Source organism: Mustela putorius, unplaced genomic scaffold (assembly GCF_011764305.1).
Source record: "Mustela putorius furo isolate JIRA1106 unplaced genomic scaffold, ASM1176430v1.1 tig00003899_pilon_pilon_pilon, whole genome shotgun sequence".
Classification (NCBI taxonomy): Eukaryota; Metazoa; Chordata; class Mammalia; order Carnivora; family Mustelidae; genus Mustela; species Mustela putorius.
In genome coordinates, this window is record NW_025422048.1 from 60674 (window position 1) to 79186 (window position 18513).

Below are 18513 nucleotides of genomic sequence, written 5' to 3' on the forward strand. Positions count from 1 at the left end.
TGTAGAATAAGTCCTTTTTAAAGCCAGTAAAAGAATGTATAATTAACAAGTAAACAAAGGAGGAAATGGTAATACAAATTACATAATCAGTGCAGAACAAAGCAAGATAGGAAAGGTAACAAAACAGGCAAGATAAACGGAAAGAAAACATTGATATGGGAGAGTTAAACTCAAATATATCAATAATTATGTTAAGGGCTTCCTGGGTGGCTCAGTCAGTGAAGCACCTGTGTTTGGTTAGTTAAGTCTTGGGTCCTGGGATCCATCCTGGCATTGGGCTCCCTGTTCAGTGGGGTTGGGGTTAGGGTTAGAGCTTCTGCTTCTCCCTGTGCCAGCTGCTCTCTCTGCTTGTTCACCCTGTCTCTGTGAAATAAATTTAAAAAGTCCTTTCTTAAAAAAAAAAAAAGCTGTTTGAAACAAAGTGCATGAAGTATGTTATACAGTTTAAGGGTTAGGGTTCATTCATTCATTCTGAATCCACATTGCCAGGTGACCTTCCTCAGCTGTCAGCTGTGACTCCTGACTTAGCTGTTATCATCGTCATTTCCTCATTTTTCTCTAGAATTTTAGCACCTAGAGGTGCCTGTGTGGCTACGTTGTTGAAGCATCTGCCTTCAGCTCATGCCATGTTCCCACAGTCTTGGGATCAATTCCCTCTTTAGGCTCCCTGCTCAGAGGACCCTCTTCTCCCTCTCTTGGTTCATGCTGTCTTTCTCTCTCAAATAATTAAAACCTTAAAAAATGATTCTGTTCAATGTAAATGAACTGAACAGATTAATGAAACGATTATTAAACTTTTTTAAAAGTGCTATTTATTAAAAAACGGAAGTTACATGTAAAAATATAGGAAGATCAAAAGTAAAAGGGTGTAAGAAGTTACTATGTGAACAGTATCCAAGAATCAACAGAAGTAGATACAGTAATGACGGGGACAAAAGGGGTACCGCTACCCCATTCCCCTTTCCGGGGTTTTTCCTGCGCCACCTGGCGCTGTGTAGCTTGTCAAGAGACGAAATGATGACTGAGTCCAGTAATTTAGAACAAAGGGAGGCCCGAAGGGGTTGCACCCTGTAGCACTAGCAAGAAGGGCAGGCGCCAGGGCGAAGGCCCAGTCCGGTGGGCTCTTTATCGTGGAATGTAAAGTATGCGGAGGGGAAAACAGCTCCAGAGCGTGATCACGTGAGGGGCAGCCGGGAGCTGTGTACGTGACTGATACTGCGGACCCTAGTGGGCCATTAACCAGAGGGCGACAGGGCACGGGAGAACTGGCCTCAGCAGGCCTAGCTCTCATACCCGCCCCCGGTCGTCACTGTTTGCAGCACCGGATATGCCTAAATTCAAAGATCGAACCACTGTGGAAATCTCAGGCTAAAGTGTAGGAATCTTTTCTAGACAGAGGTGTGTTGTGTAATACCCATTTTGTGGACACAGAAAACTAAATGATATCCTGGGCCATAAAGCAAGTCCCAGAAACCTTAAACAATTACAGCTACACTGGTTTTTTGTTTGTTTTTCTTTGGCCACAGTGAAATGAAGTTAGAAAATAGTAATGAGGAAAGTAGAAAATCTCTCTAAAATGTGTAGTATACTTCTAAATGACCTGCAGGTCACACTGTAAAATCACGATGTAAATTAAAAAATATTTTAAACTGACTGAAGAATGGCAATATTACATATCAAAATTCATGGCCACAAGAATTTTTATGGCAGTCAAAAAGTGAGAATAGGCTGTATGAACCTATGACAATGGCTGTTTGTCCAAAGCCATACAATGTAGAGTGAACTGTAATGTAAACTGTGGTCGTTGGGTGACAAAGATGTGTCAGCACAAGTTCATCAGTTGTGACAAATGTAACAAATGTGGTGAGGCATGCTCTTAGGGTTAGGATTGGGAGAAAGGGATTATATGAGAAATCTCTTATCTCACCCTCAATTTTGCTGTGAAAAAGACTTCTCTGAAGAAATAAAATCTTAATTAAAGAAATGTTTAGTGGGCAAAAGAGCTGAACAGATACTTGGCCAAAGAAAAGTTACAGATGGTAATTAAGACTATGAAAAGATGTACAACATAATATATAACTAGGAAAATGCAAATTAAAATACTGAAGTATCATGCACAACTATTAGAATGCCTAAATTTTAAAAAACTGACTATACCAACAAAGAGCAAGGATGCACAGAACCGGACTTCTGGTTCATCACTGATGGAATACAGAATCATCCAGCTACTGTGGATGACAGTTTCAGACTTTCTTATAATGTTACATATAGAATTAGCGTATGACCCAACAGTAACACTCTTAAATATGTATAACCACGTGATCTGAAATCTACTAAATGGAAAAATGTATTTTTAAAAAGATTTTATTTATTTATTTGACAGAAAGGGAGATCACAAGTAGGCAGAGAGGCAGGCAGAGAGAGAGGAGGGGGGGAAGCAGGCTCCCCGTGGAGCAGAGAGCCCATTGTGGGGCTTGATCCCAGGACCCTGGGATCATGACCTGAGGCAAAAGCAGAGGCTTAAACCACTGAGCCACCCAGGCACCCCCCAAAATGTATTTTTGTATGTGCATATGGAAGGTTGGAAATTTCAACTGTGTGTGATCTGGAAGTTGGTCCTCCAAACTGTTTATTGTTGTATTTTTGTATTGATTATTGTTGTATTGAGCTTTCTTGAAAGAATGGGAATGACAAATATTATTTTGTGAATGAATACAAAACAATGAAACACTTCTACAAATAACAAACATTATGTGGAGTCTGCCCAGTTTTACCAGGCATAGTTAACTGCTTTCTCCTTTGCACTCTGTGTTTGAAAATACCATAAGTAGTGGTAGCTTCTTAAATGGTGGCTGGGATTGCAGAATTATTTACATTTATTTTCCTGGTACTTAAGAAAGTACCTGTTATACACATGCTCAGTAATATTTGTTGGGTGAAATAATGAAGGAATGAATAAATATACTTGCTTCAGAGTGGTTTTTGTGTGGAATAGTCCAACGTAAGGGAGAAGAGTATTTGATTAAGAATTGAGCTTTAGATCAGGAGTTGAAAAGATTATACTTTGAAGGACCAAATTGCAAATATTGTAGACATTGCAGGCCACATATGGTCTTGGCTTCATATTCCTTTTTGGTTTTGTTTACAACCCTTTAAAAATATAAAATCTGTTCTTAGCTTGTGGAATATATAAAAAGTGGCATGGGCCATAATCCTCCAGCCTCTGTCTTAGGTGATAACTGTACATAGGAAGTTTGAACACCGGACACAATAGAACACATATATGTGACCCATATATCAGCAGAGCCCGCTTATGCTCTGCTCCGTGCTTGTACCCGTAAAATTTCAATAAATTTGACTTTAGCTTTGTTATTTGGAACCCTCCCCAGGTCATCAGCATACTCTGTTACATCTCTAGCTATAGCCTTTGTGTATATGATTGGTATCATCCCTCATCAACATGAAATTCAGTCATTTCATTAGCTTACACACACACACACACACACACATATGCATTGAAAATAAGCCTTTGATGGGTTTAGTGACCTTACAGGGTTATTCACATCAAGCATCATACAGCTTCTGTACAGTTGCATGCCTTTCTCTGTCTTTTCCCACAGGACAAATCATTTTAAAGGTATTATGCAAATGAAGTTTTTAAATTAATTTTCCTGAAGCCATAACACTGAGGGAGTCACCAACTCTAAGCAGGTTTATCAAGGTACTTTTACCAACAAATATATTTTATCCCTAGCATTAAGTATTATAATAATTAGAATAATAGCAGGTGACATATATAGGACTTACTATAGGACAGACACAGTTTAAGTAGTTTAGTCTTCATACTAAACCCATGAAATAAGTATTATTATTATTCTCATTTTACAAAACAGGAAACCAGAGTCACTGAGAATTTAAGTGACTTGTTCACAATCACACTTCATCAGTGGAAAAAAGTTTCAAGAAGTCATGTGAGGGTGTCACAAGTGGAGAGGCCCAGAAGGATGAGTTCTGAAAAGCAATTCTTATATGTGGTTAGAAGGTTAAAATTAGTGAATTTTGAAAGAACCACTTCAGTTAAATAATATGATAGAAGCAAGATTATAAGGCATAAATAAAAGTAGCTGGTGAGAAAATGGAAGTAATGGTTATAGACCACTTATGCTCAACTTTTCAGAATTTTTCCTTTGTTTAATCCTCTATAGTTGAGGTAATTTCTTTTATATAGTTACATCTGTAGTATTATTCCTGCAACCTCATGAAAGTTCTTAAATGTTACTAACTCTCTCTCCTTATTGTCAAATTTTCTAGGATGTGGTGCCACAGGTTGTCCCACCTACAAAGCAGTCTCCAGAACCTGCTGAGGAGAGGAGTCACATGTTGGGCATTCCAACAGCCCAACTTCAAAAGCTTATTTCCATTAGCCATCCATTGGCACCATACAGCCTCTGAGTCTCTGGGTTGTGCTTGGCAGCAACATGAAGATCATTTTGGTAAGATATGTGGAGATAGATACTTTATTTTTTTAACTTTGTTTTAATTTCAGTTAGTTAACAGATAGTGTAGTATTAGATTCTGGTGGACAGTGTAGTGATTCAGTAGTTCCATGCAACACCTGGTGCTCGTCACAAGTACGCTGTTTAATCCCCTCCCCTATATCCCCCGTCCCCCCAGCACGTCCCCTCTGGTGACCATCAGTGTCTTCTCTATAGTTAAGAGTCTATTTCTTGGTTTGCCTCTCTGTTTTTTTCACCATTTGCTCATTTGTTTTGTTTCTTAAATTCCACATATGACTGAAATCATAAGGTATTTGTCTTTCTCTGACTTACTGCACTTAGCATAATACTCTCTAGCTCCATCCATGTCATTGTAAATAGCAAGACTTCATTCTTTTTCATGGCTGAGTAATATTCCATTGTGTATATGCCACATAAATGAAATTTAACATCTTACCCATTTACCCTTTAAAAGATTTATTTAGTTGAAAGAGGAGGGTGCTGGGGAGAGAATCCTCAAGCAGATTCCCTGCTGGGCACAGAGCCTGACATGGAGCTGTATGCCAGGACTCTGAGTTCATGACCTGCGCTAAAAGCAAGAGTCGGCCACTTAACCGACTGAGCCACCCAGGCACCCCATCTTACCTATTTCCTAAGTGTACAGTTCAGGTGGTAATTATGTTTACATTGTTGTGCAATATCAGTTACTGATTATGTGGACAGAACATACTTTCTCTGAAGTCTACAGGACCTCTAGCTGTTTATCTCCAAGATTATCCTACAGGTTGCAAGAAAGACAAAAATAATAATAAGGCAACAGTATAATCTCATCTCAGCAAGGGGAAGGGAGCATTGCTCTACTCCAGTTCCACTCTGTCTCTCTATCTCATATAAGGGGAAAAAAAGAAATAAAAGAAAGCCTCAGTATATAGGGAGGTGGGTTTCAAAGGTATAGACTGTGAATGATACAGCCAGGTAAAGTATTAGGTAGCAGAAGGGGCAGAAAAAAGCTTTATGCCTGTGTATAAGTTTCCTAAAACTGCTATAACCAATTACCATAAACTAGTTGGCTTAAAACAACAGAAATTTATTTTTTCACAGTTCTGGAAGCTAGAAGTCTGAAATAAAGGCATTGCCAGGGATATACTCCCTCCAAAGGCTCTTTTTGTCCCCTTCTAGATTCTGACAGTTGCTAACAATCCTTGACTTGTGGCAACATCATCCACTCTCTGCTCGTTGTCACATGGCTTCTTCCCTGTATCTTCTCACATATCTTTCTTTGTAAGAACACCAGTTGTCAGGTTTAGGGCCCACTCTAGGCCAGTAGGACTTCATCTGATCTTGATTATCTTCAAAGACCCTCTTTCCAAATAAAGTCTCATTCACAGATACTAGGGATCAGGACTTCAACATCTGGAAAGGGACAAAAACAATTGTGAAGGTTACAATCCAAAGATAGACATAGTCCCACTGTTCACTCCAAAGACTGAGATTTAATCCAAATATTAGATAATGCCCTAACCAGCTAATATACCTCCAGTTAAAGTAACAGCACATTGCAGCTGGGAGAACTGCAAGAGACAGACTGTTTCTGAGGTCTAGCACAAAGAGAAGGGCCAAGGCCAAGAGGGGAGACAAAAACAAGGTCACTAGAGGAATTGATGCCTTTGGTATCCATAGAGAGAAGAAACATTAGACGTAACCCATCTCTTGGCCAGATTGGTATAAATACTCACCCTAAAGTCCTGTTTACCTCAGTGTCTACTGCTTTATACAACATGGGTGCCTTTTAACAACAACAAAATTACAAAGCATACTAAAAAGCAACAAATAACAATTTGAAGAGACAAAGCACCATCAGAACTAGACTCACATGTGACACAGTTGTGGAAATTATTGGTCAGAAAATTAAAATTGCTGTGATTAATATGTTAAGGACTCTAATGGAGAAGGTAGACAAAATGAAAGACCAGATGGATAATGTCAGCAGAGTGATGAAACACTAAGAATTTTTTAAAATCAAAATCATAGTAACAGATTTGAAGAATGACTTGATGGGCTTATCAGTAGACTTGACACATTCAAGGATAGAATAAGTAAATGTAAAGGATAGGTCAATAGGAATTACCTAAACTGAAATGCGAGAGAGAGAGATAGACAGAAAACAAAAATATACACAATATTCGGAAACTGTGGGGCAATATCAAGGGATAGAGAAAGAAACACCATGCAAATAATCAAACCAGTCATAGCTATATTTCAGACAAAGCAGTCTTCAGAGCAAGGAAGATTATTAGGGATAAAGAGGCATGTAAACAGAGTGATAAAGGAATCAGTTATTTAATGGAACATGTAACAATCCTAAAAATGTAGCACCTAAGAACAGACCATCAAATTACATAAAGCACAAACCGACAGAGATGAAAGTGGAAATAAAAAATCCACGATTGTCCTTGGAGACTTTAAAACCTCTCAGTCATTGATAAATTAAGAAGGCAGAAAATCAGTAGGGACATAAATAACCTGAACAGCACTATCAACCAACTTGACCCAATTGACATTTATAGAACAATCCATCCAGCAGAAGTAAAGTACACATTGTTGTGAAATATAAATGAAACATCCACCAAGATAGACCACATTTGGGGCCATTAAAAAAAGCTCAACAAACTTAAAAGAATCTAAAACATAGAATATGTCCTCTGACCACAAGGGAATAAACTAGAAATCAATAATAGAAAAATAGTTACAAAAGTCTCCAATATTTGGAGATTAAACTCTACAGTTCCAAAAAATGTATAGGTATAAAGTCTCAAAGTTAAAAATATTTTGAACTAAATGAAAATGAATATACGGCTTATCAAAATTTATGGTAAGCAGCTAAAGCAGCAGTTGGAGGGAAATATATAGCAATAAATGGATTTATTAGAAAAGAATAAAGGTCTAAAGTCAGTAACCTATACTTCTCCATTGGGAAATTAGGTAAAGAAGAGCCAACGAAAAGAAGGAAATAGTAAATATTAGAGCAGAAATCCATGATATTAAAAATGGGGAAGAAAAAACCAAGAATATCAATAAACTCAAAGCTGTTTATTTAAAAATATCAATAAAATTGATAAGCCTCCAGCGAGACTAACCAAGGAAAGAAGGGAAAAGAGACAAATTACCAGTGTCAAGAATTCTACAATACTAAAAGGACAATAAGAGGAATACCAGAAACAACTTTATGCCCATAAATTTGATAATTTAGATGAGATGGACCAATTCCTACAAATATGCTACTGTAGACTGAATTGTTCCCCCCAAATTCATACTGAAAACCTAACCCCCCCCCATATTACTGTATTGCAGATAGGGTCTGTAAGGAGGTCATAGGGATAGATCCCTGGCCCAAATAAACTGGTTTCCTTATAAAAGAGGAAGAGTAGTGATAATTTCCAGTGATCGCTCCCAACCCCCAGCCCTCTTTCTCTCATGAGGACATAGTAAGTAGGTGGCCTTCTACAAACCAAGAAAAGAGCTATCAGCAGGAACCGAATTGGTTGCTGCCGTGCTCTTGGACTTCTAGCCCCCAGAACTGTGAGAAAATAGATTTCCATTGTTTAAGCCACCCTGTCTACGGCATTTTGTAATGGCGGGCTGAGCAGAATAAGACAGACACAAACTACCAAAACTTATTCAAGAAAAAGTAAATAATGTGAATAGTCCCAAATCTTTTAAAGGAATAGTAGTAAAAAATTTTTTTAAAAAAAGAAAATACCTAGCCAAGATGGTTTCGCTCATGAATTCTACCAAACATTTAAGAAAGAAATATCATCAATTCTACACATTCTGTTCCATAAAATCAAATAATGAGGGACACTTCCAACTTATTTTTTGACATCATCATTACCTAATGCCAAATTTAGACAAAAACAATAAAAGAAAGGAAAACTATAGAGCAGTATTTCATGAACTTAAACACAAAAATCCTCGCCAGAATATTAAGAAATGGAATCCAACAATATTTTAAAAGGATAATACATCCAGACCCAATAGGGTTAATCCCAGGAATAGAAGGCTTTTTCAACATCAAAAAAAAAAAAATCAGTGAGGTCCACCATATGAATAGACTAAGAAATGCCATATGGTCATCTCATTAGGTTCAGGAAAACAATTTAGCAAAATTCAGTACCCATTTATTACAAAAGCTAAAAAAAATGGGAATAGAAGGAGACTTTCTTTTTTTTCTTTTTTTTTTATAAAGATTTTATTTATTTATTTGAGAGAGAGACACTGAGAGAGAGCATGAACGAGGAGAAGATCAGGGAGTGAAGCAGACTCCCCATGGAGCTGGGAGCCCGATGTGAGATTCGATCCCGAGACTCCGAGATCATGACCCGAGCCGAAGGCAGTCATCCAACCAACTGAGCCACCCAGGCATCCCAGAAGGAGACTTTCTTAACTAATAAAGGACATATATGAAAATTACACAATAAGCATCATACTTTATGTCAGGAGACCAAATGCTTTCTCCCTAAGATCAGTAATAAAACAAGGATCTCCCTTTTTCACCACTTGTGTTCAGCATTGTTTTGGAAATCATATCTAGGGCAGTAAAGCAAGAAAAATAAAGACATGCAGGTTAGAAAGGAAGAAATATAACGTCTTCATAAATGGTAAGATTATCTATTAGATCTCCCCAAAGATCTACAAAAACTCATGAAAGTTGCATTTTACAAGTTAATAAAAGTCATTTGCTTTCCTATATAGAAACAACTAGGGACGCCTGGGTGGCTCAGTTGGTTAAGCAGCTGCCTTCGGCTCAGGTCATGATCCCAGGATCCTGGGATCGAGTCCCACATCAGGCTCCTTGCTCAGCAGGGAGCCTGCTTCTCCCTCTGCCTCTGCCTGCACTCTTTCTGCCTGTGCTTGCTCGCTCTCTCTCCCTCTGTCTCTGACAAATAAATAAAATCTTAAAAAAAAAAAAACAACTAACAACTGGAATTTGAAATTAAGAAAGCAGTAACACCAAAAAATAAGTACTTGGCTTAAGTAGTTAAATACTCTAGAATCTGTATATAGAAAACTGCGAAACACTGATGGAAGAAATGAAAGAACTAAATAATTGGAAAGACATTTCATGATCATGGATCAGAAGACTCGGTATTGTTAAAATGTGAATTCTTGGGGCGCCTGGGTGGCTCAGTGGATTAAGCTGCTGCCTTCAGCTCAGGTCATGATCTCAGGGTCCTGAGATCGAGCCCTTCATCTTCCTCAGCGTCCCTGCTGAGCAAACAGCCTGCTTTCCCCTCTCTCTCTGCATGACTGTCTGCCTACTTGTGATCTCTCTCTCTGTCAAATAAATGGATGAAATCTTTAAAAAAATGTGAATTCTCAATATGATCTGTAGATTCAGTGCAATCCCACGCAAAATCCCAGGAAGCTTTTTTGTAGGTATCAACAAACTGATTCTAAAATGTAAGTTGTTGGCATTGGTTTAGTGTCTGCCTTTGGCTCAGGTCATGGCCTCGGTCCTGGAATTGAGCCCCACATTGAGATTCTGCTCAGCAGGGAGCTTGCTTCTCCCTCTCCCTCTGCACCACCCACCAGTCATGCATGCTCGCACTCTCTCTCTTTCCTAAATAAATAAATAAAATCTTTTGAAAAAGTAAAAATAAAATAAGGTTTATATGAAAAGGGGGAGGTTCTTGACTAGCCAATACAATTCTGAAAAAAGTCAGAGGACTCAAACTACCTGATTTTAGGACTTACTGTAAATTTACAGTAATCAAAACACTGTGGTGCTGGCAAAAGAATAGACACATAGAGCAGTGGAACAAAATTGAGAGGCCAAAAATAGACTTTTACAAATATAGTCAACTGACTTTTGGCAAAAATTCCAAGTCAGGGGGCTCCTGGGTGGCTCAGTTGTTAAACGCATCTGCCTTTGGCTCAGTTCATGCTTCTCCCTCTCCTACTCCCCCTACTTGTGTTCCCTCTCTCACGGTCTCTCTTTCTGTGTCAAATAAATAAATCTTCAAAAAAAATTCAAAGTAAATTCTTCTGAAGATTTTGTTTTCAAAAAGTGATAATGGAACAATTGGCTATATGCTAAAAACAAAACAACAAAAAACATTGACACCTCATATTCTGTGTAATTATTAACTCAGAGTTGATTATATTCCTATGAAAATGCAAAACTATGTAAGTTGTGTAAGAAAACAGGACAAAGTGTTTGTTACCTTTGATTAAGCAAAAAATTATTAGATACAACTATAAAAGCAAAATCCTAAAAGGAAAAAAAGATAAATTGAGCTATCAAAATTCAGAACATTTTCTGTGTGACAGGTACTGTAAAGAGAATGAAAAGAAAAGCCACAGATTTGGAGAAAAGTTTTGCAAACTACATATCTGAGTAAAGACTTGTATGCAGAATATATAAAGACCTCTTAAAACTTAGGAAAACAAGGGGCGCCTGGGTGGCTCAGTGGATTGAAAGTCTGGCTCTTGATCTCGGCTTTGGTTGTGATCTCAGGGTCATGAGATTGAGCCCCACGTTGGGCTCCATGCTCAGCATGGAGCCTGCTTGGGGTTCTTTCCCTCTCCCTCTGCCCCTCCCCCCATCCTCTCTCTTTCTCTCGCTCTATCTCTTTTTCTCTGTCTCCCTTCCTCCCTCCTTCTCTCTAAAAATAAGAAAACTATCTGAACAGACACTTCATTAAAGAGGATACAAGTATGGCAAATATGCACATGAAAAGATGCTCAACATCATTTTCCTTAGGGAAATGCAAAATTAAAGCCAAAATGAGATATCATACACACCTATTAGAATGACTAAAATCCTCCCCACAACTGACAACACTGAATTCCCGCAAGGATGCAGAGCACCAGAAATTCCTTTGTGTTGCAAAAATAGTACAACTGTGCTAAGTATTTACCTAACTGATTTATAAACTTATGTCCACAGCAAAAACCCACACATGAATAACAGCTTTATTTATACTTGTCAAAAATGGGAAACTGCCAAGAGATCCTTCAGAAGGTTAAATAATAAACTAGTATAACCATACAATGGAACACTATTTATCGATAAGAAGGAATGAGCTATTAACTCACACAATGGCAACAAATCTTAAATGCATTTTGCTAAGTGAAAGAAGCCTAACCATCAAAAGCCATATACTATATGATTTCATTTGTATAACATTCTGTTAAAGGCAAAACTGTAGGGACAGAAAACAAATCAGTGGTTGCCAGGGGTTTGGGAGGTGGTAGTAGAACAACGGGTTTTTATAGGGTTAGGGTTAGAAGCAGTCTCTAACAGGGTGTTTTAAAGGACGGTAGATGCAATCTGTGTGGCAGTGTAGTAACTAATAACTGCATTTGGGAAAAAAAAACTATAGAACTTTATAGCAAAAAGTGAAAGTATATAGATTTAAATATATACAGACATTTTAAAATCAACCAGGGAGTCAGATCTGAGGATGGAATGCAGCCTGTGATACATGAATCCAGCTGAAGGGAATGGAGGGAAAAGTGCTGGCATACATAGCATTGGAAAACAATGTTTTTACTGGAAACCATAAGGCTGAAGACAAAAGGAACCATACATAAATACTATAGTTTTTAAAGTTGTTTCTTACATGAACACAGATTTAGAATTCTAAAACTGTTGTATACAGCAGATAGTGGGAGCCAGGTTTCTTTACAATCAGAGACAGTGATTACAGATAAGCATGGAGGAAGGCTAGAATGCATCATATTCTTCTGGAATAGAGTTGGAGACATCAATATGAATTCATGTTTAGCTTAATATAGATATGGATGGATACATACAGAAATAATTGTAGATATGTTTTTTCACGTGGATTAGTATATTTCCTAGCTCTGTCTACTGCAAAAGCCTAGAAGCAGTAACACCTGGAAAACCCTACCTTGGCTAGAAAGGTTAATACATCAGTAATAAGCCCTATTAATAGCATGTGCCATTGATATGATGGGCTAAGAAGGGCACTTTACTTCTGTAGCCATTCTCCCAAAAATCTACCCAATAGGCTATACTATAATCCCACTTTAACCCTGAGAAAATCAACATGCAAACCCAAATTGAGTAACATTCATACAAAATGCCTGACCAGTACCTCTCAAAACTACCAAGGTCATCAAAAACAAGGAAAGTCACAGCTCAGAGAAGCCTAAGGAGACATGATGACTAAATGTAATGTGAGTCCAAGATGGGATTCTAGAATAGAAAAAGGACATTAGGGAAAAACTAATAAATTCAAATAAAGCATGAGATTTTGTTCATGAAGTATGTGTTGATATTAATTCATTAGTTGGGACAACTTTCCCATACTAATATAAAATAATAATAGGGGAAACTGGGTGAGGGCCATGTGGGAACTCTTTGTATTTGTGACTTTTCTATAAATTTAAAACCATTCTGAAACTTATAACGAGTTTATTAAGAGGAAATTGGAGAAGGTAGTGGAAACAAAGCCATAAGTTTCGCTGTGAAAGGGAATATAAATGTAGTTGGGTGGTAATGGAAGAGATACATACAGTGAAGGAGAACATTATTTTAAGATGGGGGTAAAGCAACATGTTTGCTGATGCAGATGATACAGTGGGGAGGGAAATTTTGATAAACCAAAAGAAGATGGAGCAATTTCAGAAGTATAGTACCTATGTAGGAGAGAAGAGATAGGGTCTAATTCATAAATGGAAGTGTTGGCATTGGTTAAGTGCACGGATATTTCAACCATAGTAACAGGAAGGAAGGTAGAATATATGGACACAGATGCAAATAAGTGGGTGGATGTGGAGATTCTTTCTTTTTTTTTTTAGATTTTATTTATTTATGTGAGAGAGAGAGGGAGAGAGAGCATGAGCAGGGTGAGGGGCAGAGGGCAAAGCAGGCTCCCTGCTGAGCATAAAGCCCAACGCTGGGCTCAGTCCCAGGATCCTGAGATTGTGACCTGAGCTGAAGACAGATGTTTCACCGACCAAGCCCCCCAGGCGCCCCTGGAGATTCTCCTCTAATTGCTTCCATATTCTCTTTGAAGGAGCAAGAAAGGTCACCAGTTGAAAATGGGAAGGGAAAAGCTGTACTAGCAGTTTGAGGAGATAGGAGACAGTATGAAATAGTCTTCTTGGAAAGTGAGAGTGATTTAACCAGGAAATTATGCAGAATGTTTGGCAGTGGTGAGTATTCATTTGAGACATTTGGTGACGATTTTAAAATGAGAATGGCCATTGCAGTTTAAAAGATTTTCTCCAGCAATATTCAGCTGCTTAGCTGCTTGGTTGCAGGCACAGATGAAGTGGGGACTTGAGTTTATTAGGAGTGGGGTTTTTTCAGGGAAGTATGGCAGGGGGAGAGAGAGGAGCAAGGGAGTTAAGTGTGTTTTCAAGGAATGGATTAAAATGATGGACCATAAGGACGCCTGGGTGGCTCAGTTGGTTAAGCAGCTGCCTTCGGCTCAGGTCATGATCCCAGCGTCCTGGGATCGAGTCCCACATCGGGCTCCTTGCTCCGCAGGGAGCCTGCTTCTCCCTCTGTCTCTGCCTGCCTCTCTGCCTGTGCTCGCTCTTGCTCTCTCTCTCTCTGGCAAATAAATAAATAAAATCTTTAAAAAAAAATGATGGACCATAGAAGCTGGGCCCCATAAGGAGAAAAATGAAGATATTAAAGGAGACAAGATGATGGGATTAGAGCTCTTTGTGCAGGTGAAGGATTATTGGAGTGAGGAGTGCACAAATAATTGAACAGAAAAGGGAACAAGGAGTAGTATAGGATGTTTGAAATGAAAATTATAAAGGTTAGGTTTAGATTAATGTTGATGACAGGAAGGTATGACAGTAAATTGATCTTTATTTATTTAAAAATAGAGTGGCACACCAGATATTTGTTTAGAGTAATGAAGAGGGGTAGAGTTATAGGACAGCATGAGCTTTAGAGGAGCAAGGAGACAACTATCCTACTAGTACACTGTAGCATTGTCTTGCCCTGCTGATGGTCCAAAATCTAGAATACTCTTTCTAAAATACAATCTGAATCATGGCTCTGATTTTTAAAATCTCCTTATAGATTTTGGATACTAACCAAAATCTATAAAGAACTAATACAGCTCAACACTCAAAAACCAATTGATCCAGTTAATAAAGGGGCAGAATAGACATTTTTCCAAAGAAGACATCCAGATACACGAAAAAGTGCTCGGCATCAGGGAAATACAGATCAAAACCACAATGAGCTACCACCTCACACCAGTCAGAATGGCTAAAATTAACAAGTCAGGAAATGACAGATGCTGGCGAGGATGCGGAGAAAGGGGAACCCTCCTGCACTGTTGGTGGGGATGCAAGCTGGTGCAGCCACTCTGGAAAACAGCATGGAGGTTCTCAAAAAGTTGAAAATAGAACTGCCCTATGACCCAGCAATCACACTACTGGATATTTACCCTAAAGATACAATGTCATTAAAAAAAATGCAAATGTCATGATCCAAAGGGTCACATGCACCCCAGTCTTGATAGCAGTGGTGTCCACAATAGCCAAACTATGGAAAGAGCCCAGATGCCCTTCAGCAGATGAATGGATAAAGAAGATGTGGTATACACACACACACACACACACACACACACACAGGAATATTACTCAGTCATCGAAAAGAATGAAATCTTGCCATTTGCAACCATGTGGATGCAGCTAGATTGGATTATGCTAAGTGAAGGAAGTCTGTCAGAGAAGGACAAATATCATATGATTTTACTCTTCTGTGGAATTTAAGAAACAAAACAGATGAGCATAGGGGAAAGGGAAAAAAAGAGAGGAGCACAATGCATAAGAGACTCTAAACTGTAGAGAACAAACTGAGAGTTGACGGAGGAAGTGGGTGGGGGGTAAATGTGTGATGGGGACTAGGGAGGGCACTTGTTGTGATGAGCATTGGGTGTTTTATGCAGCTGATGAAGCACTAGATTCTACTTCTGAAACCAATGTTAGATTATATGTTAACTGACTAGAATTTTCTGAAAGATTATTTATTTATTTATTTATCAGAGAGAGAGAGAGAGAGCACAGCAGGGAGAGTGGCAGGCAGAGGGAGAAGCAGGCTTCCCGCTGAGCAAGGAGGCTGAGGCAGGACTTATCCCAGGACCCTGAGATCATGACCTGAGTCAGAGGCAGATGCTTAACTGACTGAGCCACCCAGGTACCCCAATGTGTTTTATTTTTTATATTTTATTTATTTTAATATTTCAAGTTTTTATTTAAATTTTCATTAACATACAGTCTAATGTTAGTTTCAAGAGTAGAATTTAATGATTCATCACTTACACAGAACACCCAGTGCTCATCACTACAAGATCCCTCCTTAATACCCTAACCCATCTATCCCAGCCACAACCACCTCCCTCCTCAACCCTCAGTTTGTTCTCTATCATTAAGAGTCTTTTATGTGTTGTCCCCTCTCTTTTTTCCCTTTCCCCTATGCTCATCTGTTTTGTTTCTTAAAGTCTACATATGAGTGAAATCAAATGGTATTTTTCTTTCTCTGACGGACCTATTTCACTTAGCTTAGCACCCTCTACCTCCAACCATGTGGTTGAATTGTTGAACACTACATCAAAAACTAATGATGTACAAAAGTTGGGGAGGAGATTGTGCTGTGTGAAATAAGTCAAGCAGAGAAAGTCAATTAAATGGCTTCACTTACTTGTGGAGCATAAGGAATAGCATGGAAGAGATTGGGAGAATGAGAGGAGAGGGGTGTTGGGGGAAATTGGAGGGGGAGATCAAGCAGGAGAGACTGTGGACTCTGAGACACAAACTGAGGGCTTTGGAGGGGAGGGGGGTGGGGGGTGGGAGAGCCTGGTAGTGGGTATTAAGGAGGGCACGGATTGCATGAAGCATGGGGTGTGGTGCATAAACAATGAATCTTGGAACACTGAAAAAATAAAATTAAATTAAGATGTTAAAAAAAATCAAATGATGTGCTATTACAGTGGCTAACTGAACAGAGTAAAAAAAATTTTTTTTAATTTAAAAAATAGAATTGTCAATGTATTTTTAAAAATAAAATAAAATAAAATACTTCAGTGGTTTGATTTTCCAAATTTAGAACTCTGTTCTGTTCTGAGTTTATCTTGGATACCTGGTGACAATATGAGGTATGAACCCAATTTTATCTTATTTTCAAATGGCTGTCTAGTTGTCCCAACACAATTTATTTTAGAATTTGTATTTTTTCTAGTGATTATAGCTGTCAGTTTACTAGAATCCAAATTTCTATACACGTTTAGGTGTATTTTGTATTTATATTCTTTTTTGGTTTTATCTGCTATTCCTATCCCAGCATAGTAGAAATTTTACAGTATGTTTTGTATTTGGTAAGGTGAGTGCTCTTGCTTATTCCTTGGTAGAAGAGTTTTTGAAGGAAATTTTCTGATTAGTGATTATTTTTAAGTTTTCCTAAATAAATATTTATTTACTTCTATAAAATTAATCGTGTAAAATAATATCACAAATAATATGAAGAATGCATTTCCCTAGAGCTGCAATATGCTAACACCGTGATGCGCTTTGATTATGTCTGGCTTCGAGACCACTGCCGCTCAGCATCTTGCTACAACTCTAAGACTCACCAGCGCAGCCTGGATACTGCCAGTGTGGATTTATGCATCAAGCCAAAGACCGTTCATCTGGATGAGACCACACTCTGTCTCACCTGTGAGTAGAAAGGGGCTTGGTCTTGGCTGGGTTACTCTTCTAAAGAACAGTCATTTTCCAAAAACTGCTTTGCCCTGTTCCAGAATAGGGGATTCTGGTTTCTTTATTGAGGTATAATTAACGTACAATATTTAATTAGTTTTAGGTATAACATTGATTTGACAATTCTGTGCATTACTCAGTGCTCACAATGGTAAGTGTAGTCCCCATCTATGACCATACAGTGTTATTACAATATTACTAACTATGTATTCCCTATTCGGCACCTTTTATCTCTGTGACTTAATTTTATAACTGGAAACTTATACCTCTTATCCCCTTCACCTCTTATGTCCCTCCTCCCCCACCACAGAAGACACCAGTTTGCTCTCTTATTTTAGTATCTGGTTTTTTGTTTGTTCATTTGGCTTTTTGTTTTGTTTTGTTTTGTTTTGTTTTAGATTCCACATATAAGTGAAATCACATGGTACTTGTTTTGCTGTCTGACTCATTTCACTTAATACATACCTTCTAGGCCTGTCCATATTGTAGCTCATGGCAAGATCTCATTCTTTTTAATGGATGCGTAATATTCCATTGTGTATACATACCATATCTTCTTTATCTATCTGTGGGTCACTTGGGGTGCTTCCATATGTTGGCTCTTGTAAAGCTGCAGTAAACATAGGGGTGCATATATCTTTTCAAATAAGTATTTTCTTTGGGTAAATACCCAATAGTGGAATTGGGGGATTTTTTTTTTAATTTTTTCTTTTTTATAAACATATATTTTTATCCCCAGGGGTACAGGTCTGTGAATCACCAGGTTTACACACTTCACAGCACTCACCAAAGCACATACCCTCCCCAATGTCCATAATACCACCCCCTTCTCCCAAACCCCCTCCCCCCAGCAACCCTCAGTTTGTTTTGTGAGATTAAGAGTCACTTATGGTTTGTCTCCCTCCCAATTCCATCTTGTTTCATTGATTCTCCTTCTATCCACTTAAACCCCCATGTTGCATCACCACTTCCTCATATCAGGGAGATCATATGATAGTTGTCTTTCTCCGCTTGACTTATTTTGCTAAGCATGATACGCTCTAGATCCATCCATGTTGTCGCAAATGGCAAGATTTCATTTCTTTTGATGGCTGCATAGTATTCCATTGTGTATATATACCACATCTTGATCCATTCATCTGTAGATGGACATCTAGGTTCTTTCCATAGTTTGGCTATTGTGGACATTGCTGCTATAAACATTTGGGTGCACGTGCCCCTCTGGATCACTACTTTTGTATCTTTACGGTAAATACCCAGT

At 38.4% G+C, this 18513-nt stretch overlaps 1 protein-coding gene across 2 annotated transcripts in view; it reads left to right on the forward strand.

Annotated features, from left to right (window-relative positions):
- The window catches only part of TMLHE (trimethyllysine hydroxylase, epsilon), a 96193-nt gene that overhangs the window by 14194 nt on the left and 63486 nt on the right, over positions 1 to 18513 (forward strand). For both annotated transcript variants that reach the window (XM_004779282.3, XM_004779281.3), the window contains exons 2-3: positions 4312 to 4493; positions 17034 to 17210. In XM_004779282.3, the coding sequence (XP_004779339.1) occupies positions 4313 to 4493; positions 17034 to 17210 (358 nt within the window). In that variant the 5' untranslated portion in view covers position 4312. The remainder of the gene's footprint in view (positions 1 to 4311; positions 4494 to 17033; positions 17211 to 18513) is intronic.